This window comes from Maylandia zebra, linkage group LG7 (assembly GCF_041146795.1).
Source record: "Maylandia zebra isolate NMK-2024a linkage group LG7, Mzebra_GT3a, whole genome shotgun sequence".
Lineage (NCBI taxonomy): Eukaryota > Metazoa > Chordata > Actinopteri > Cichliformes > Cichlidae > Maylandia > Maylandia zebra.
This window is the reverse complement of record NC_135173.1, coordinates 3044372-3066508: the sequence shown is the minus strand read 5'-3', so window position 1 is coordinate 3066508 and position 22137 is coordinate 3044372. Positions and strand designations below refer to the sequence as shown.

Here is a 22137-nt window from a genome sequence, read left to right as displayed (position 1 = left end):
TGTGTATTTATGACGACGATTTGTGAGACTGGTAAACTTACCTTTGTTCGTATGATGGTCTTTCGTTCTACACGGTGCATTTCAAGGTCCTGTACCCATCCGTCGGTAAACTGTACCTGGGCTTGTTGCAGTGACCTGAAGTTACTAAACTTCATGAGTGTATGCACTCACTCCAAGAACCGTATAATTATAAATTTTAAATGTAAGCGTGGTGAAAGTTGGGCAGCACGCTAAGGTCTTTTGTCCACTCTGTGTGCTCGTAAGGGTCTGACCCTTTCACTCCTTTGATTTTTTCCTCGTATCTTTTCTGTCTTTTCATCGAGTCTGTCTTTGTACGGACCGGCATTGTTCTCCTTTTGTTTTGTACATTCCTTTTTTGTGCGGCAAAGAAAAAACAAGAAGGTATTGGAACCGGAGAATGAACGTTTTGCGGTACTGCAAATGCTTGCATTTGATGCGGTACTTGGATTGTTTTGCCAAGAGTTCCCGGCATGCAATGCGTGAAAATCACGTGATTGCTAAACAAGGGGGCGGGTGCATCCGGCCTCCTCGGCTGTAATTGGTCCAGCCCAGAGTCGATCATGACCAATTGGTCAATCCAACACCTTTCATTATATATACCCTTCCTAAAAAAAAAAAATCCATCGGCCTATAAAAACAAAAATTGCCAGCGACCCACCGGGTATGCCCGATGGCCAGTCCAGCTATGCTTGGCTGCCATGCTAATGGACAGAAACTGCCGCCTATGGTGATTTTTAAGCGAAAGACTTTGCCTAAAGAGAAGTTTCCAGCAGGAATCATCATTAAGGCAAATGAAAAGGGCTGGATGGATGAGGAAATGATGAAAGACTGGCTGAGGGAGGTCTATGTAAGGAGACCAGGTGGTTTTTTTCACGCATCACCATTGCTCTTAATCTGTGACTCTATGCGTGCCCATCTCACAGCCGATGTGAAAAAACTAGTGAAACAAATGAACTGTGAGCTTGCTGTCATTCCGGGAGGCCTGACAAAGGAACTCCAACCGCTGGACATCGGTGTGAACCGCCCGTTCAAAATAAGGCTGCGAGCGGCCTGGGAGCGATGGATGACCGATGGAGACCACAGTTTCACCAAGAGTGGAAGGCAGCGCCGGGCGAGTTACGCCACAATTTGCCAATGGATTGTAGATGCTTGTGCTAACATGTCTGCTGGCACTGTTGTTCGAGCTTTCGCAAAAGCCGGCATCATTTCCGAGGAGCCGCACGGCACGGAAAGTGACTCTGACAGTGAAGAAAGTGAACTTGGCATGTTTGATGGAGATTTAGCGCAGCTGTTCAATTCAGACACAGAGGATGAGGACTTCGATGGGTTTGATTGATGATAAAAATGTGAGTACCAAACTTTGTTTTGCTCCTGCTTTATTTTTAAATACGCACACTTGTATGCTTGTGTGTTGTTGATGATGACGATTACTGGTAATAGAAATGTGAGTAAGGTACCGAACTCAGGTTTGCTCCCGCTTTATTTTTAAATACGCATACGGTACTTGTATGCACCCTATGATCCAGTGCGCCTTATGTGTGTGTTAAATACAGTAATGGCACACATAACTGAGACTGCGCCTTTTAGTACAGTGCGTCTTATGGTCGTGAAAATACGGTACTTTAGCCAACTTTAGCCAACCCCCTTCTACCAGAAACACTTAGCTGATGTGTGTGTGTGGTTTTGATATTTCCAGAGAAATTATATTGTTGTATCAGCCTTTATAGCCATGTTTCCATCCATTAGCCATGGATGGAAACCAGACAAAATACTTACGGAAAGCTTACAGACAACTTAAAACTCAAGCTATTTAACTTCAAATCTATTCCCATCCATCCATCCATCTTCATCCGCTTTATCCAGGGCCGGGTCGCGGGGGCAGCAGCCTAAGCAGAGAAGCCCAGACCTCCCTCTCCCCAGCCACCTCCTCCAGCTTATCGGGGGGAACACCAAGGCGTTCCTAGGCCAGCTGAGAGATATAATCTCTCCAGCGTGTCCTGGGTCTGCCCCGGGGCCTCCTCCAGGTGGGACATGCCCAGAACACCTCACCCAGGAGGCATCCTTGTCAGATGCCCGAACCACCTCAGCTGGCTCCTTTCGATGTGGAGCAGCAGCTGCTCTACTCTGACCCCTCCCGGATGGCCGAACTTCTCACCCTATCTCTAAGGGAGAGGCCAGCCACCCTTCGGAGGAAGCTCATTTCTGCCGCTTGTATCCGCGATCTCGTTCTTTCGCTCACTACCCACAGCTCGTGGCCATAGGTGAGGGTAGGGACGTAGCTCGACCGGTAAATTGAGAGCTTCGCTTTTACACTCAGCTCCCTCTTCACCACGACGGACCGGTGCAGCGTCCGCATCACTGCAGCCGCAGCACCAATCCGTCTGTCGATCTCCGGCTCCCTTCTCCAATCACTCGCGAACAAGACCCCGAGATACTTGAACTCCTCCACTTGGGGCAGGAACTCGTCCCCAACCCGGAGTGGGCACTCCACCCTTTTCCGGCTGAGAACCATGGCCTCAGATTTGGAGGTGCTGATCCTCATTCCCGCTGCTTCACAATCGGCTGCGAACCGTTCCAGTGCGAGCTGGAGGCCTTAACCCGATGAAGCCAACAGAACCACATCATCTGCAAAAATCAGAGATGAGATTCTGAGGCCACCAAAGCGAAAGCCCTCCGCCACTTGGCTGCGCCTAGAAATCCTGTCCATAAAAATTATGAACAGAATCGGTGACAAAGGGCAGCCCTGGTGGAGCCCATCACCCACCAGGAACGAGTCCGACTTATTGCCGGCAATGTGAACCAAGCTCTTGCAACGGTTGTATAGGGATCGAATGGCCCGTAGCAATGGGCCAGACACCCCATACTCCCGCAGCACCTCCCACAGGACACCCCGAGGCACACGGTCGAATACCTTCTCAAAGTCCACAAAACACATGTAGACTGGTTGGGCAAACTCCCATGCACCCTCAAGTATCCTGGAGAGGACGAACTCTCCTTTCCAGCACCCTGGCATAGACTTTCCCAGGGAGGCTGAGGAGTGTGATCCCCCTGTAGTTGAAACACACCCTTCTTAAAGATGGGGACCACCACCCCGGTCTGCCAGTCCAGGGGTACTGCCCCTGATCTCCACGCAACATTTTAGAGGCGTGTCAACCAGGACAGCCCTACGTCCAGAGCCTTCAGGAACCTCGCCCCCGGAAATTGGCGGGTCTCTCCCCTCATCCCCAGACTCTGCTTCCTCCTCGGAAGACGTGTCAGTGGGATTAAGGAGGTCCTCAAAGTATTCCTTCCACCGCCTGACAATTTTCTCAGTCGAAGTCAGCAGCGCTCCGCCAGCACTATACACAGTGCAGGTAAAGCACTGCTTTCCCCTTCTGAGTTGCTGACGGTTTGCCAGAATCTCTTCGAGGCAGTCCGAAAGTCTTTTTCCATGGCCTCTCCGAACTCCTCCCACACCCGAGTTTTTGCTTCAGCCACTGCCCGAGCCACATTCTGCTTGGCCTGTTGATACCTGTCAGCTGCCTCCGGAGTCCCACAGGCTAACCAAGCACGATAGGACTCCTTCTTCAGCCTGGTGGCTCCCTTCACCTCTGGTGTCCACCATTTGGTTCGGGGATTACCACCACGGCAGGCACCAACCACCTTGTGGCCGCAGCTCAATGCAGCAGCTTTGGCAATGGAGACGCTGAACATGGTCCATTCGGACTCAATGTCCCCAGTCTTCCTCGGAATGCTGTTGAAGCTCTGCCGGAGGTGTGCGTTGAAGATCTCGCGGACTGGGGCCTCTGCTAGACGTTCCCAGCACACCCTCACTACGCGTTTAGGTGCATCGGGTCTGTCCAGCGTCCTCCCCCGCCACCTGATCCAACTCACCACCAGGTCGTGATCAGTTTACAGCTCAGCCCCTCTCTTTACCCGAGTGTCCAGAACATATGGACGCAGGTCTGGTGATACGATTACAAAATCGATCATCGACCTGCGTCCTAGAGCGTCCTGGTGCCACGTGCACTTATGGACACTCTTATGTTCGAACAAGGTGTTCGTTAAGGTCATTTTGTCACCCACCCTGTCGTTACCCACGTGAGCATTGAAGTCTCCCAGCAGGACAACAGACTTCCTTCCACCTTCCAGCACCCCCCCGGCTGAACTGCCACTCAGCGCATAAGCGCAGATGACAGTCAGGACCCGTTCCCCGACCCTAAGGCGCAGGGAACAAACCCTCTCATCCACCGGGAAAAACCCCAACGTACCAGCAGCAAGCCGAGGGAATATTAGAATACCCACCCCAGTCCGCCGCCTCTCACCAGGGGCAACTCCAGACTGAGACAGAGTCCAGCCCCTCTCCAGGAGACTGGTTCCAGAGCCCAAGCCATGCTATATCTAGCCGGTACCTCTCAACCTCACGCACTAACTCGGGCTCCATTCCATGTCCCTATTGCCAGTCTTGGCAGCCGGGGATCGGTCCGCCAGGGCCTCCGCTCCTGGCCACCGCCCGGCACACAATGCACCCGACCCCTATGGCGCCTCCTGTGGGTGGTGGGCCTGCGGGAGAATGGGCCCATGTCTCCTCTGGCACCCTCCCCGGGCCTGGCTCCGGGGCGGGGCCCCGGTAACCCTATCCCGGGCAGGGTAAACTGTTCCCTCGATGTTTTCTTCATAAGGGTCTTCTGAATCGCTCTTTGTCTGGTCCCTCACCCAGGACCAATTTGCCATGGGAGACCCTACCAGGGGGCAAAAGCCCCCAGACAACATAGCCCCTGGGATCCCTGGTATAAACAAAAACCCCTCCACCACGATAAGGTAGCGATTCACGGAGAGGCAAATCTATCGTCTGATCTCGGAAGCTAAGCAAATCTATTCCCCTTTTGTTTAAATAACTCTCCTTGGATTGTCTACATCATGCACAAAACGCTGCCGCTGCGGGCCTGAAGTCCTGCACGTCTGTGCTAATCATAGAAGAAACATGAGGCTTGTTTTAAAATACTCGCTGTTTAAATTAAGTACCTTTTTAGATTTGACATTACTGTCCCGTAGCTTTTACTTGCAATTTTTATGGTTCTTAAAATTGGGAGCAAAGACTTCCTTGCCTTTGAATCTGCATGTGTTTTTGTATTTTTGTGTGTGAGAGTGCTGATTAAACTGACCTGTAATGGCTTCTGCAGTAAATGGCCAGGCAGTAAACGAGAATACAATTATCTCTGTAGCACCGTGATTTCCTGAATGTGGTTCACGGACACACAGAATCCGCAGGAAGCACTACACACTGCGTATATTGAGGTCTGGATGTAGTTATTACTCTCTAGGCCTTTCAGTCACTAATTACTGTGTTGTTTAATAAGGCCCAGCCAGACTGTGTGTTTCAAGGTGTGTCTGAGACTAACAGCGTGAGCAGGTCATTTCATGGAAAACGTGAAAGTATTTAATTTTAATGGGTCTTCATGTCAGGCACTGGCTGTGAAGAAATTATACAAGACCTGAAAGAAAATGACATTAGTAAGACACATTGGGCAAAGGGAGATGAAAACAGGAGCGGACAGGAGAACAGAAAATGGGCCAGAAGCGCCGTGACTGCCAGTCTGAATTAATAAAGACACCACAAGAAGGAAGCTTACAACAAATACGGAAAAGTGCCCACGGTGCACAATGCTTTACCGTGGGTACTGAACACCCACAGTGCAATATTGTGTGTGCATCACACATTTCTTAATAGGGGGAACTGCCACGAGGAGGAAACTGTTTGTGAAAGCAAACAGTTCTCTATACGTGCGTCTGTAGCACTTAGCATGGCCAGAAGGTCATTTTGTCAGACAGCAATGACATTCTGAGAAGTGTTCTTTCTCAACGTGTCAACACTCCAGTCACCCCGACCACAACATATATCTGTCTGCTCTGCACTTTTCTGTAACTTCCGAGATCAAAGTGACAAGATGTCTAATACTGGCACATGTCGAGCTTCTGTTTGAGAGAAGCCTACCTCACGCCGATGGAAAGAGTCTGATCTCACCACGAATGCTTTCTTGTTTCACTCTTGGTCTTCAGTTGAAGGTTTTAATCCTGACGTGGTTCTTTAAGGGTTTGTGATGACATCTGAATTTATGGGATTATAAAACCAGCTCAGAATTTTTTGTGTGAGTGTGTGCATGTCATCAAGCTAAAAAAAAACCTGTTAGTTCCTGTATTTCAACTTTCACAAGAGGTTGAGGGATAATTTTGTGAGACTGAACTGTAAACATGAAAACCTTCCCTTTACTGTTAACTTTGAGCTTTTATCTCTAAAACTGTTCATATTTCCATTTGAACCCAAATTCCACAAAAACCAGTAATAAAAAGGCTTTTTAACAGACACTTTCCAAAACTAAAGTTACCTTCATTCTGGTTGGGTTGCGCACCAGTTCCTCTGACATCGTCTTATCACTCATTAGCTTACTATTCAAACGTGACAAATGAAATCTCCCGCAGCAAGCTTAAACCTGTGATGCAGGTTGATTGCGCAGAGAATCGCTGATCATTATGCAAGTGCCTGTGTAAAAGCAGATGGATTTATGCAGGTATTTTAGTTCTGCAGAGCCAAATAAGACAGGTCAGGGTGAAGAAGGGACCACCAAAGAAAAGCTGATCACAAAACGGAAAAGATATGACAAATCAGGCTATGAGGCAAAAACAAAAGCGCAGCTTTTTTTGGTTTCATGGACAAAAGAATTTCTGTGGCTGGAATATGACGAGCTAAATAACATCATGTTCTGCCGGGTGTGTCTTGTTTCCCTCGATTTCTGAGTCGACAAGCACCTTTGTTACTGGGACCAGTAATTTTAAGAAAGACCCCATTAGAACCCATGAGAAATGCAAGAAATGCATTATTGCTCAGTCTCTTTCAGTTTCAGTATCTTTCCCAGAACAAACGCCAATTGCAAAAAAACTACTAAAAATAAACCAAGCACAACAAGAAGTCCAGAAGAAACGCAGAAGAAAAAGCTGTTTAGAACAGCGCGATGTTGCAAAGAGTGAACTACCTTTGGCAAAATGTAGCAGCCTTTGCAAACAAAGCAAATGATCTTGGTTCCACTTACCTCTTACCCGTGACTTCAGTGGAAATGTCAGATTCAGGATCTGACACAGACTGATCCATGTTCTACACAGTTCTTACAAGTTCATAGAAATTTCTGTTCAATTAGAACCAAATATTTGAGTTGATGATTGTATTCTTTTACAGTTGTTGTAATTTGTGTTTTAACAATTTTTTAAGTCAATCAAAAAATTGTCCTCTTTTTTTTCAGGCTACTTAAATTTATTTTGGGCTACCAAAAACTGAAGAGTGTCTGCCGGAAGGGCTACCAGAGATTTTGAAATTTTGCGAGCCCTGAAATTTTCTAATCTTTTTGTAACACGCTTCCTCTTGAGGCACCATAGACACTGATTTATTTGGCACGTCTATGAACTGAGTCACCCTTATTTTACCTCAAACCTGCATTTTGTGTCTCGCTGTCAGTCTGAAAGCTGCTGAAGTTGACAGCTGGATTTTTTTAAACCGCTATGTCAGGCTTCTACTTTCTTTACACAGAGATCAGTTCTTCATCAGCTCTCTCTTCAGATTGTCTTTCTTACGCCTTCCACCCAACCCCACCCTCCTCTTTCTTCACGGCGGGGGGTTGTTGCATGTCACACTCTCCACCTATATTGTGCTATAGCCACCAGCAGCAGGGGCGGCAGATGAGTATGGCCATTGGCTTCTTCCCCTCTCACCGGCCCTCCCCTTACCCGACACAATGGGTTCGCTTGTCCATGCAACACGCACAGGCATATGCAGAAACACATTCACACACACAGAGGGGGCTTTACTCTGGGGCTGAGTATCGCTTCCCCACCATATGCTCCGTCTCCGCTGGAATGTTATTATCCTCATTTGCTGTAGAGAGAGCGGAGCATGAGGTAAAAGAAGAAGGAAAGCGTGACTAGGTTAGGCTAAAGGGCGACTGGGTGTTGAAACGTATCTATGTGAGGGAGAGAGAGAGAGACCGTGAAAAGGAAGGGAGGATGCAACCGATGCAGTGAGGCAGCAGTTTAACACCAGCCTCAACCTGCTACTGTGAGCGACAGAGCACAGGGAGAGGCACAAGGCACCTTTTTATTCTCACTGGACACAGCCTCCTCTAAGGTCAGTGTTTCTCTCTCTCTTTCTGTCTCTTTTATTTTTACCCTGGTTTACCAAGCAGCACCGGCACCCCGCATCCGTCGAGCTCACACTGTAGCCATAGGGCGGTAGGTTCACAGAGCTGACAGACAAAGTGTGTGTGGTTCATAACCACAGAGAGTATGAAATGCTGTTCTCTATTCTGCACACTTACACATTAAACGCCTGCTGAGGGTGATGGTTAACAATGGGAGGAGCACACATCACAAAAGACAAACCTGAGCTCTCACCACAGGATGCTGCTCTGGTGGGTGCTGTAGCTCAGTGTGTGTGTGTGTGTGTGTGCTATGACCTGTGTTAGCTGGAGAGGACTATTAATTTTCTTTAAGGCAGTGCCAACTGAGCCTCTTTAGACGTGCACACATATAAAGACTGTTAAAGTCGGTAAACGCTGCTTCCCATTTGAGCTGTGGGAAAATAGGTGAGGCAGTGTGTGTGTGGATTTTGTGTCACCTCGTACAAACACAGCTCTGATTTATAGTCGTCCTGTCTTGTCAGCTGTACTCTGATCCTATAAAAGTTTATGTAGTCTGAACTGCATGTAGTTCACTCTAAACTTCCTGAAAACAGCAAAGTCACAATAGCTTTTTAACCAATAAAACTGTTGGACTAAGGATGACACTCATGCTTTGACCTGAGTCGCCTCTCTTCATTCGTGTGCTGGGTGCTATCAGCGTTACTCTTTAGCTAACTGTCTTTACAGTTAAAACTATTAAAGTCGGCTACACCAAGCTACACTCTGAGCATGGCTGCCATTCCAGCCGAGAAGAGGCAGGGGGGTTGTCAAATCCTGTGCATTGATTGGTCTCTATACTAGCCGGGCTCTTCAGTGTGTCTGTGTGGTCCCAGTAAGAGGGATCCTCCAAGATCAACGAGTAAATCCAGGAGTTCATTTCATTCGTAACTCTTCTCCCTCTACTTGCATGTTATCTAAAATAGTAGACGCATTAAAACCAAGTTAGATCTTAACTCGTCAAAAGAAGAGAAGAGATATGTAATGTGACCAAAAATAGCACCAAACTGAAGAGAGCATTTTTGTTTTTGTTTTTTTAAGAGAAGTAAAAAAGAGGAAGGAGAATAACGAGCCGCGTCACAGTGAATAAAATGTGCATAACTCTACAAATATGGCTTACTTTGATCACGTTTGCGTGATCAAAGCTTGTTCTGGTCTCAAACTAAATGTGCTGTGTCACTGTCCTTGGGACGCAGTGCTACCTCTGCTGTAATAAAGCTGGTTGCCTTGTCATTTTATCCTCTTTTTGTGGAGCAGTTTGTCCTTCTGTTAAGACTCTTATGACACAAACCACAAATGCTGATGCTGTTTGACACTTTATTACAAAGCGTCAGGTTAGGTGTTGTGCGCTTGTGAATGCAGACGAGCAGAAAAGCAGGTGACCAAGCTCATTTGATCTGTGGGTTTAAAAATGGAGTGTGCAGAATGAGGAAGAAAGAGGAGGACAGAAAATTAGTAGCATAGTCAGCTTGGTTATAGAGGAAGTTAGTCACGTTAAATCTTATCCATTGCTTTCTATCTTTCTCTTTCTGCCTCGTTACAGCACCAGCCTTGGCTCTGGGCTCGGCTGCAGGCTTGCTTTCAGGATTGCAGGGGTTTTCTGTGCATTCCAAGTCTGTGCTGGGAATATGGGCTCTGCTGCCAGTCAGAATGGCTCATTCATGCTGAGCACAATGATCCCGTTTGAGGCACAAGTCCTTACCCACGCTGTTTGATTGGCATTATATTCAGCATCTATTTACTTCATCCATTATGCATTGAGTCAGATCTGTTTGGCATTAATGATTCTCTCTTGTTTACTCTCTACTTGATGCATAAGAATAAAAAAAACTGAGACAAACAAAGATATTTAACGAATGAAGAAATTGTTTGGAGAATAGAACAGAAATGTGCAGATCTATAGAGCTGGGCACATTTGCTCCCAAAATATTGGCTAACAAAGAACAAGAAGAAAACTGCTGATGTTAGCTTGTCCCACACTTCATAGTAGATTCTAGTAGTAGTTGGTCACATTGTAACCTCACGACTTTATTTCCAGATTAAAATTAATCACGTCTATTGCATTACTGTGAGAAGCTCTGAACTGTTGCTGGCACGACCTTCCAGAAATGCCGTGTGCTGTCGCTCACCTTCTGTACACGGCATCCGTACAGTCTGTCGCCTCCGGCTGCTCGGTGCGTAAGAACAACAGGCACATTTCACTGATTTAATCGTCGTGAACTGAAGCCAGCATCAGAAGAGCAATAACAACTTAGTCGTTAGCGGCAGTTTGTGGGAATTTCTCATGTGGTTATTTTTGGATCTGCAGCTACAATTAGGTTCAGGAAGTCGTGAGATTTTTGCCAAAGTGTTGTAAATATAAATGGTTATTAATAGCAATCTTTTTTATAAAGGAGCGATTTGCAAGGAATTTAAACAGAGCTGCTTTAGTTGAAGAACTAGTTAAAGGACTCTGTGGCACAAACACTGAACTCACGCAAATAGTGTACGCACTATTGTATAGACATTTTTGCCTTTTTATACCCAGGCTGATATGCTGCACAGAGGTTTCCTCTTTCACAAATCTCCAGTTAATCTGTTGGACCCTTGAGATCCAGTTGATTTAGGCTCATCATGAAGAGCTTGTCGTAAATAAGCATTGTTGTTCATTTATGAACATACAGGTCTCCCAGGACTCGGTCAGGCATGGTAATCGGGCAGACATGCTATTGATTGGCACATTTGGGAGCTTCTGCCACACCAGCTGTGATCTTTCTGGGGGTTTTTTAAGGTAGACCTGCAGGTCATGTGGATGAAGGAGGAGATGACAAGAAAAATGAGATGACTGTGATGAGCAAGATGCTGTGAAAAAAGGCACACAGAGGAAAAGACTGTGGCATGTTGATGTTATCACAGACTGCAACAGTCAAGCTCTGCCTTAGGTCTCAGTGATTGTAGCGTACACTGCTGTTTGGATCTCAGCTATGTGCTCTCATAGCCCTCTGATACTAACTTTATTTTTCTTAGTATCCCTGGTTGTGGTAGAGCTACAGTATTTGGATCAGTTGTGGAACTTAGCGTCTGCCATCTGGCATGACAAACATGTTTAAATGGTCTGTTATAGTCATTCTTCTCCAGAGAATGATTATCCCTGCAACAGCAAACAGGAAGCCTATAGTTTCCATCTCTTCCTGTCTCTATGGGGCGGGGGGAAGGGTCCGTAGTGTTGTTCAGCTCGAGGATTGTAGCACATCCAGTCACCCAGTTGGCCTGCCCTCATTAGACATGGGCCGGAGAGCATGTTCAGATCATGCTTATCTTCACATGCTGGAGCTTTGTAGGGTGCCTGGTGGTAAACAAAGAGGCACAGTGATGTGCAGATTTTATGAGGCAAGAAGTGTGGCATTTTGTAGCTGAAAACAAAGACTGTCACAGGTCTGTGATCTCAGCAAAAACAGCACAGGATACTGCTCACCATATAAAACAATCTGCATAGATAGCATCTAGCAGCCGAAGAGTCTGCGCTGAAAGAGAAGCTAAAAACAAGAGGGAATCCCAGCTTACAATCCCAGTATTGCAAATAGGTAACTGCTAAAGCAGTGAATGACGAAGATGAAACCAAGCCTGAACATGGATGATGCATTCTGCAGCTACTTTGCAGCTACTTTGTGTCAGGGGTAAATGAAAGCTCAACAAACTGGCATTAAATTCAGGTACCAGAAAAACCAGCTTATTCTTTTAAGTGTTATATGGACAACGAACTACGTCAATTTCCCACGTTTGCTCCGTGAGCTGGAGACGCAGGGTCTCATCTGGTTGTCTTGAATACACAAAACGCTTACAAGGCCTTTTAATTTTCACTCTATTATGCCTGCGACAGAAAGCCATCACTCTCTGGTAATTGTCCATAATGGAAGAACGAGATTGAACAGAGGCAGACGCATCTGGTCTCTTTCAGTAGCCTCTGAGTCAAGCAAGAAAAGCTCGCACACATTTTATCACCACCGTGAACATACGATTAAAGGGGTGTGACTTGGCATGCTAATACATTCACGCTTTTCCATTATTTATGAGTTACATCTGAATAGCAGTTATCTCAATCTAGGGCAGCCTTGCATATTAAACTTAGCTTACTTTGCTTTCTTTGTGTCTTTTTGGTGGATTTTCTTTTGAATAATAATCTCTTTATCTCACCATTATAGAATTACATCAGCAGCATCCTCTCTTTACACTTATTTATATCAGGACTGAGACTAGGTTAAGGTTCAGCTCCGTGCAGTCAGTTTAAGGTGAATAACATTTTAGAGAAATTAGCAGGGTGGATCAAATGTTCATTATAATGTAAAATGGGTTAAATAATGGGTTTTAAAACAATTTTGCATGACCACAGATGACTAAATGTGAACTGTTACAGTTGGTTAATTTTTATCTCTCACTTCTCCATATCATAGTCACTCCTTTTTCCACCTTTCTTCACCAGTGATTTATTGCATTTCTTTAACTCCTCCTTTGCTTTTTCCTGCCTTCTCACTTTCTCCTCCCTCCTCACCAGCTCTCAAAGCATTCTAAGGGAGTCATGAAAGTGACCGTGAATAAATATCTTGTAGGGCGACCTGTCCCTCCTCCCTTCCTGCAATTGTCTGCTTCACCAGGTGACTCTAGTTTCCAGGGAACCGGTTTGTGCAGTGATACAGAGACTCCAAAGCTCTCACGGGTACACACACACGAGCTTACCAGCCAAGAAGGAAACGTGTGTGTGAAGAACGGACTGTAATTTCTCATAAATATGGATACTCCTGAATGGAAAAGACACTATAGGATTGATAACCATTCTGTGTTTACCCGGCCGGGGAAAACACAACTCTTTTTGGGAGGAGTGCTGGCAGGTAGTGTAAAAAATTTACTTTTTGTTTTTTTGTCATATTTTCAGACACGCAAAATAAATAAAGGGTCTAAAAATGAAAAAGTGTTGTTGAACTACGGATTAAAAAAAGCTCTAGAGGAAGCGCTGCCTTTACCACAGAAACCCAAACACACAGGTGACTGTTAGATAAGCGAGTGTGAGAACAGTCACCTAAGAAACATTTTAGACACACAGCCTGCCTGTCAAGGGAAATTATGCAAGAACTTTTTCAATGATCTTTCAGAGCTTTCGTGTGAATGGTGAAGCAGTGGCATTTATTTCTTGCTCATAATCTTACCTGGTGCTGCAGAGCTTTAAATGTTTGTTGTGCTGTAATCGGAGAGGTGTAGCACACAAGAATGAACTTGTGGCAGATTTTTTCAGCTACACCATATTTGTCAGCAGCATCAGTTAACTTTGCTGTTCTTGCAATAATGTTTAAAGATGGAGAAAGATAGAATACCCTCATTTTTAGTTAAGCATTTTTTAAACCATCTATAGTTTATAACACATGTCCTTATGTGAATTATACAACTGCAACCTACAGTGTTGAAGGCTGGCGAAAACACAGGTGGTGACTGTGTTTTCAGTTTGACTGCTGGTCAGACTTGGGTTGGAGCTCATTTGGTGTTTTCAGTCACAGACGTCTATCAGAGTTCTTGTGCTGCTCTACAGCAAGTAAACGTAAGCACCACAAACCAAAGGACTGACCTGATAAAAGATTTGTTTGCACCACTTTTTTATTGTTAGATACGACATGTCGCATACGCAGATGCACATTTCTGAAGTTCAGATAAATGCCACGACTCACTGACCATTCACTCTGAGCAAAGGTTACTGTAGCTGTCAAGGACGAGGTGCCAATATGGTAGCATTAAAGTTTGGTAGCGCAGAGAGCTGCTTAGAACATAACCCTTTAAATTTTCTTTTTATTTACTTCGACTGCCAAGAGAACAATTTGTAGCAGTTTGCCACCTATGTTGTTGAACATCAAAGGCACAACTGTGATTCCATGTAACTGTAAAACAATCAAAATGTGTCAGTAGCAGTATTTACTCCCTCACACCTGTGTAGTTTATGTTTACTGTAACTGGCAGCTTTCTTCCAAGAACCACAGACGAGGTCTGCTCAGCGTTCTCACTTCCTCAATCAGTAATTTTAATAAATGCCTGAGTTCCTGTTATTGTAAATCTGATTCCTTCTCACTGGCCAATTCTCTTTCTCAGCTCCTCTCAGTAAACTTGTCGTTATCGCTGCCGTAACAGGAGACTATAAATATGACTTCTGGTTTCATTGTCACTATTGAGACTTTATGGCGACTCTCATCCCACATCACTTCCCAGATCCTACCTGGCCAGTGACCAGTGTTCACTTTGTGTGTGGATTGTGCTGTCTCCGGGTCTCTGAGGTTATCAGTTGTGTTATGCTCGGACTTCTAACAAAAAGATCATCACATAAAAACAAAAACAACAGGATGTTAATGAACAGGGAGGGGAAGCTTTAGTGTCAGGCCAATTGCATGATGAGTACGTCAGTAGAAGGGCTGGTACACTTTCCTCCATCAGTCATCAGCCACATCTCAGAAAGCTATTTCTCTGACCTTTGTGGCTGCGTGTAGTCGCCAAAGTGTGAAGCATTTTCTCTGTTGAGTTTATTCTCAGTATTGACATCAGAACACATCCCCCCACTTAAGGAAACAATGGGCACGCAGTGACTCTGGTCACACGGCTAAGAGCTGGCCGGAGGAGAGGCCTCCATAGGCCGACTCTGTAGAGAAGATGTGTACATAATGCTTTTCATAAGCTGCTTACATTTGTTATATTTTCAGTAGGGAACTCGACTGGGGTTTAACTTGTATACTGTTAAGTAAGTTGTGTGTGTGTGTGTGTGTGTGTGTGTGTGTGTGTGTGTGTGTGTGTGTGTGTGTGTGTGTCTTTGAACAGCAGGCAGGCCTGTCATGAGGAGTCCAGATGGTGGGTGGACAAAGCCCTCCTTTAATCCATGCGCCAGGATATTATACCCCCCTTCACTCTCTCTCCCTCACACACACACACACACACACACACACACACACACACACACACACACACACACACACACACACACCGTCATCTGTATTTCCACCGTTTGCACGACCCCCCATTGAGCTACTCTACTATTGGTTTACGTACCATTATCCACGCTCCATTATGTCAGCTCGGTCCACTTGCTGCTGTGTTGTATATCCTGACTGACGCAGCACTAAATGCTTGTACAGAATTGAGTTTGAGAAACGATAAGCGAGGCATGAACGTTGTAATACAATTCAATTCACTTGAGTAAGAGGACTCATTATGTTACCCTGTCATGTATTTTGGAGGGATATGATTTCTTTTATTTTTTTAATCTGTGTAGTTTCCTGACAGGCTGAAAACATTGCAGGATGATGTCAACACCGGTTTTTTCAACTGAAATGAAATAGAAGATGATTTACCACAAAACTATAACCTGTTCATAAGTGTAGATTGCCTTCTTTGCCTTCTTTTGTCTTCTTAGTCTCGCAGGTCAGAAGTGACCACAATTGAAAAGGGTTGAGTGCTAAGCCTTACTTAGCAAGATGCATCCATTAACAATATGATTGCAGCTGATAATGAATTAATTAAATGCACAACAAGTCATATTATAATGACAGTTGCTTTAAAAATTCTCCGATTTATTATCTTGCCCACAAACATTGGTGAGATAATCATTTTAAACAGGCACGTTTTATAAATACTATATTAACACCCATACTGCTCAATAAAGGGATAACTTTTCCCCAGGTTGTTATTATGTTAGTGCTTCTGTAGCTTTATTTTAACAGTGGTGTCATTCAAGGAAATGCAGTTTTCTCCACAACCTCTGAGCAAACATGCAGTTCTTTTAATTCCCAAATGTTTAAAATCATTATCAGTTTGTTGCATGCTGATGGTACGTGACTTGTTTTCAATCAGTCAAATTGTTCCACTGTAGTGCCGTTTACAAAATACACACTGATGCTTTCTTTTTAGTATTTCTCAAAAACATTTCTCGAAAGAATGCGGAACAACAAACCCGACTGATTGGCTTCGTTTCTGTGTGGTTAATGTTGACACATAGGTGAAGCTGGAGGTGGCTGGAGGGTTGAATATTGTACGATTTTCATTGAGAGTTACCTGGATAGGCAAGATTAGGAACGAGTCGATCGGGAGGAAAACCCAGGTTGGACAAAGTTAGGGAGGCGGGGCTTAGCTGGTCTGGATGTGCAGAGGAGGCTAGTGGATATGTTTGGCAGTGGATTTTGAACATGGAGCTGCCAGACAGAAAGACCACAGTGAAAATTTAATGATGTAGTGAAAGAGGAGGTTGGTGTGACAGAACAGGGTGCCTGTAGAGGCGATGATTACATCTGACTGAGGGCATAGGTTTGTGCTACTCTGTGTGTGTGTGTGTGTGTGTGTGTGTGTGTGTGTGTGTGTGTGTGTGTGTGTGTGTGTGTGTGTGTGTGTGTGTGTTTGTGTTTGGAGGTTTTGGAACGCTCACGAGGTCTTCATTGTTTTTACGACTCTTTAATCTTTTATGTGCATATTAAACGGCTGTTTTGAAAGAGCGTTTGCTCTCCCTGCTGACGATGGCCTACATATCACAGACAGACTAATTAGGGTTTCTCTCTCCAAGGGCTTATATACTCCCTTTCATTCTCAAAACAAACATGAGTGTACTCCAGATCTTGATAAATGCAGCTACCACAACAGTGCTTCAGATCTCACAATCTCTCCTGTTCATTGTATAAGTTTATTGGGGGCGGGGTTTGATCTGAGTTGGTGGACCTTTTACATAAAATCTGGGGAAGCCTCAAACTGTTTAAAGCTTCTGTCTGATATGCAGGTCAACCTTTAAAATAGCCTCTTAATCTACACAAATTCTGTCAACTTATTTTTATTCTAAATCTTGAAATTTGCGCATATTGTGTTGTAGAGAGGAAGGGCAAAGCTACCTGTTTCCAGTCGGAGAACACTGAAGAGCAGACCTGTGTGGCGGTGAAGATCGAACAGTCCATAGGTAGGTTGCATCACCTCCATTTATCTTTACGGTCTTTCTCTCAAGTGCTTGCACGCAGACTTTTTGAAAAACTCTTTAGATGTGTTATTATTCATATCTTAGTCTCCCATTTTTCGTCCACTTTGTGCATCATCTTGATTTTCATTGCCATGTTCACATGTCCATCGTCTCTTTTCAATCAACACCTCTGATTTACACACATTTGCATTCAAAATCAATAGAATGCATGGATTTTTCAGCTTTGCCAGACCTTCTGGATCGGAGTAAAATCAGTTAACATGCACAGTGAGGACAGAGGATGATACTGTGAAGGACACTATGAACACGCCTTCCTGTGACTCTCTGCTATGCAGGGGTGTGAAAAACGCTGCGGGTCGCTGCTCTATTTTTATATCAAACTCGTGTGTGCGCTCACGCTCGCAAACATGCTTGTGTCTCATGGTCTGCTTCTTTTGATGAATGGGCGCTTACCTCTGGCCCTCTGTGTCTTCCTATTCTTCATTTTCCTCGTTTTCTCTTCTTTCTAGTTCACGCCTGTAAGTCCCTCTCCTTTTTGCACCTGGGTTTTCATCCGTGTCTCTTTCTTTCTTTGTTATATTATCTAGTCTTTCGAAGCAGACTCGTGGGGTAATCTCACAACGGCCCTCAGATTAGAGGATGATGCAAGCTTAATCTGAAGAAAGTCCGGGCAGTTGAAAGCCCCCCACCCAACTCCAAGGTCACAGGACTGGCTGTAATTGTTACGTGTCATTCTGTCTGTCATGTTCTCTCACACGGTGTGCGTTAGCATGATTGGATCATTCAAAGCCTCGTCTGTAAAAGTGGAGCCAAACGTGCACAGCAACAACGCACTCTCAAGCTGACTGGTTGAGGTAGTGCTATTTGGAGTGTGTGCGTACATGTGTGCATGTATGTTTGTGGCTTTGAAGCAGTTTGTGTGACTTTGTCTCAAAAGCTTTCGTTTCACAGCTCAGTTTTTCATCAAATAAATGTAACCATAACGATCATGCAGAACGCCTTTGTCCTTACAAAGGATGTTTACATGCACTAAGTAACCAGGGTATGCTTGTCTCACTGACTCTTTGAAACCAAGTAAACAAAAGGAGATGTTTCCTTCCAATTTGTACACTGATCAGCCTAATATAGTGAAAGTTGTCCTGTTGTGTTGCCAAAACAGCTGTGACCTAAGACACAGGACCTGTTCTCAACAAGGTGCTGGCTCGTTGGATTGGCATGTGGGGAATTTAAGACCAGGTAACAACTTCAGGTAATTTTCCTCCAGCCATTCAAGCCACATTTTTTGCAGTGCAGAGGAGCTTTGTCATGGTGATAACAAGGGAAGATGTGTTTCTGCTGCAGAAATGTTTAGGTGGGCGGTATGTATCAAAGTAACATCCACACGAATGCCTGAACCAAAAGGTTCCCAACAGACAAGTTTTTTGGAGTTTTATTGTTGTGGCTCATCACTGGATGCTTTTGTTTCTTGCTTGGAGGGATTTGCATACGTGACTGACAGGATGGATAGTGAATGAGACAGGTTCTTGAGCAAAATAATTATATTGAAAGTCACGCTAAAATAAAAAATACAGTCGCATTTATCACTGAAATATTTGTGCAAACCTCAAAAAAATCACCAGGACTCCATATTAAACATCACAAAACATATCAGGGTGGAAATTTAAAGCGAGAAAACTTTCAATTGTTAATAAAAAAATATATATTTCTGAGTAGTCACAGCATTCATTAAAAAACCACCAACTTTGTTTTTTCTCAGTTTTCTACAAAACGTACAAAAGTAAAAAAAAACCAAACAAAGTAAGGTGAGCATGATGGGAGTTGTGGTTTGCAGTCTTGTAAAGACAGATAATTTAACAGGAGTTGAATTTATACTGGTCCAACTAGTTTATTAATGAAGGAACAAAATAATGCTCATCACTCCCTGCAGTGCTGCTCTGCAGTGCGTTTACATGTCGCAGTAAGCAAGACCTCAAGACTTGTTTCTGTCAGAGGTGTCATCGTGACTTAAATTAAAGCTTCCTGTGTTGTTGTTGTTTGTTGGTTTTTTTTATCTGAAACCATGTGATGGTTCAAAGCTGATACATAGCAACGTAGATCAGACCAAGACCTTTCCACCACATAGACACCAGGGAGCAGCTGTGCAGCACACGTTAGATGCAGAACATGGAGAAGACTGAGTTGCACTTCCCAGTGGAGACTTCTGTAAAAGGTACATTTAGTTTATTCCCATAATTCCTTTTGTGATGCTCTTGCTTCATTTTAATGTAGCCTCATTTTGATATTTCACGATTAATCGGGAAGATTTGGTTTGTGTTCGTGTCGTTGCGTCAAAGTTTTTACCATTTTATATGTTAGCATAAATAACAGGGCTCAGGAGGACGAGCTGATTTAAATAAAAATTTATTTTGGGGGCTTCGATTAGATTTGAGGATGACAGAACTGCAGTGAAGCTGTTTAGGCTGCTTTTTCTGTGGTGGCTGTCAATCATTGATCAGGTGCTTCACTAATAAGAGACGCTGATGGAGGAAGAAGTGCTGTGGCTTTTGTCCTCTGCTAGTGGTCCTGTTTCGCTTTCTGCTGTTTGCTTCATTGTGTGATTGTAACAAATGGGTTTCACAAGTGAGAGGAAGCTGGAAAACCCTTCAGTGTACCTGAGAATTGCAGGATAATTTATTATTCCATAACTTTAAACTACATTTATTTCTATTCTCCAAAATTTGTTATTTTTCTGGAAAAATGTTGCTCTGACAGGCATTTGTGTCTGTTCTCTTTCTTTCTATGGATTTGAACCTTTTAAGGTCTAAAGGTGCAGTTCCTGTGAGCTTAAAGGTACAGAGTTCATTTGAAGGTGTCTTTGTTTGCGCACGTGTGTGCGTGCAACTCTCGGTTTGTGCGAATCAGTACTTTTTAAAAGCCACTTAAATAAGGGGTGTGTGAGCGAGAGTGAAGGAGGAGTCTTTTGCTGCCCTGTAAATCTCCCTCCTGAGCTGAGTCATTCTCAACAGCACCGCCTGGGAAGATTACACGGATGCTAAACTTTCAGCTCTTCTGGGATACACACACACACACACACTCAAACACACAACAGTAGAGATCGACATTGCAGCTGTTTTCCGGTCTATCTCAAACACAGGGTGAGTTCATTCACTGGGATTTTGTTTTTTCCAAGCTTGGCAGAATAGTTCATCCTTGGATTGTCTCTGCTGAGTCTAGAGTGTAGTTATCGAGATACAGTTTTCTTCTCACGTTTTGTGTCATCTGCTTTGTTCAGTTTGCGGTGTTAAATAAAATTGTGTGATCACACTTTAGTGACAGCAGTCTTTCATGTTTTCATGCCCATGCTGCTCTTTTATCTTTTACGGGAGTGTTGCAGTGTTTACACTCCAAACTGTCTGAGCCTTTCATACAAATAACATAGGAGTGGCCTACAAACGCACTTTACACATAAATTTGCAGTTGCAAACTTCATCATAGCCACGTAAGGACTGAAGCTTGACAGATGTTTCTAAAGGCTGCTGTTCACCTCAACTCGTTTTTTATCCTCATTCTTCCCTCATGTTCCTTGACTTTGGTGTGACTGTGTGGAAGCCCAAACTGTCTTTTAAATGCCACAGAGTTTACAAAGATGAAGCAGAATATATCAAAATAAAAAATACTCAGAATTTCCTTGTTGATCACAAGGAAATTCTGTCACACCCTTGCGGTAACGGCAGAAGACGAAGCCTCAGTTTCAAGCTATGTCAACCACTCCTCAGCTTGCGCACAGTCGGGTGTGACTTTTGTTTTTCACCTCGAGCTCTCACACCTAAGTATCAGGATATATTTTGCCTCAAGAGAGCCAAAAAGAACATGACACACAAGAAGAGACGCGGAAAACATAAAAGTCAGGTCGGACAGGTGTGCTGTCAGGTGACAGTTCTCAAACAAGGTGGAGTCAGGAGGTACAAATATCTTGAACATTCACATAAGAACAATTAGGTCAGATGCCTACCTGTAAATAAGCAAGATGTACGTTTTCTCTGTAAAAACCTTTAAAAAGAAAAACTAGAAAAGCGGCTCATCTTTGCTGTATTAACATTCCCGTGTTGATTCCCTGGGAGCAGCTTTTAGTCTTGATACAGCGGCATGGTTACAGAGGTTTGTGACTTCTGCAGCTGCGCTCTAAAGTTGAAATTTGAGGTTTTGAGTTAAACATTTGTTGTATGGTGAAACTTTGTACCAACTGGCACCTTTGATAATCCATCATCTTCTCAGTTTTCATTCATGCCTGCAAACCTGATGTCATGCCCATTAGCCTCGACTACAGTCTGTATTTCGACTTGTTATCCTTCTAAACTAAGAGGGTGAAAATATACCTTTGGTATCATCTGCCATCATGGGCGTGTTGGCATGGTGATTTTGGTACCTGTGATCTGTATGTCTTTTTTATCATTTATGTCCAGTGTTTCCTCAAATCTTGTATTGAGTGTTGTAAGTCTACTTGAAACATTATTAAGACAAAAAAAATTTTAATAAAACAAATCATTGTGACAACAACAAACTGGAAGAATGTAGTGTGCCTGGAGCTATTTTGGGAATTAGTTTGGATTTCACTATTTTCGGACTTTGCTAGTTTTCTTGTTGCAGAGTAAGATACTTAAGCTGAAGAGATGGATTTTTTTCAACGTGTAGTAAACTTAATTCACCCATTTTAACAAATCACTGCTGGGATTTTCCACAGTTAATCTAATGTTGGGGAACCAGTTCTGATATAAGCTCCATCAGAGGGTAGTGTCACACTGTGAAGAAAGGTGCTGTTACTGGGGAAACTTCTGAAATCAAGGATTTGTTGTACTTTGTAAAACCAGAAAGTTTTCTCCGCTCTACCTCTCATGTGTACTTACCCTTTGCATGAGCATTTGTTAAGTCTTCTTCCGGCTCTGTAGCTTTGAATTTATTAATATTGGTCCTTTGGGC

At 44.0% G+C, this 22137-nt stretch overlaps 1 protein-coding gene across 5 annotated transcripts in view; it reads left to right on the top strand.

Moving 5' to 3' along the window:
• Window positions 1-22137, top strand: part of fgd4a (FYVE, RhoGEF and PH domain containing 4a) — a 53914-nt gene that overhangs the window by 15026 nt on the left and 16751 nt on the right. For 2 of the 5 annotated variants that reach the window (XM_004568249.5, XM_004568251.6), the window contains exon 2: window positions 17080-17163. In XM_004568249.5, coding sequence (XP_004568306.3) covers window positions 17080-17163 — 84 coding nt within the window. Of the gene's footprint in view, window positions 1-7826; window positions 8174-12793; window positions 13088-17079; window positions 17164-20173; window positions 20316-22137 lie in introns of those variants that run through there. The other 3 variants (XM_004568250.6, XM_076885553.1, XM_076885552.1) reach the window with 3 other exon arrangements.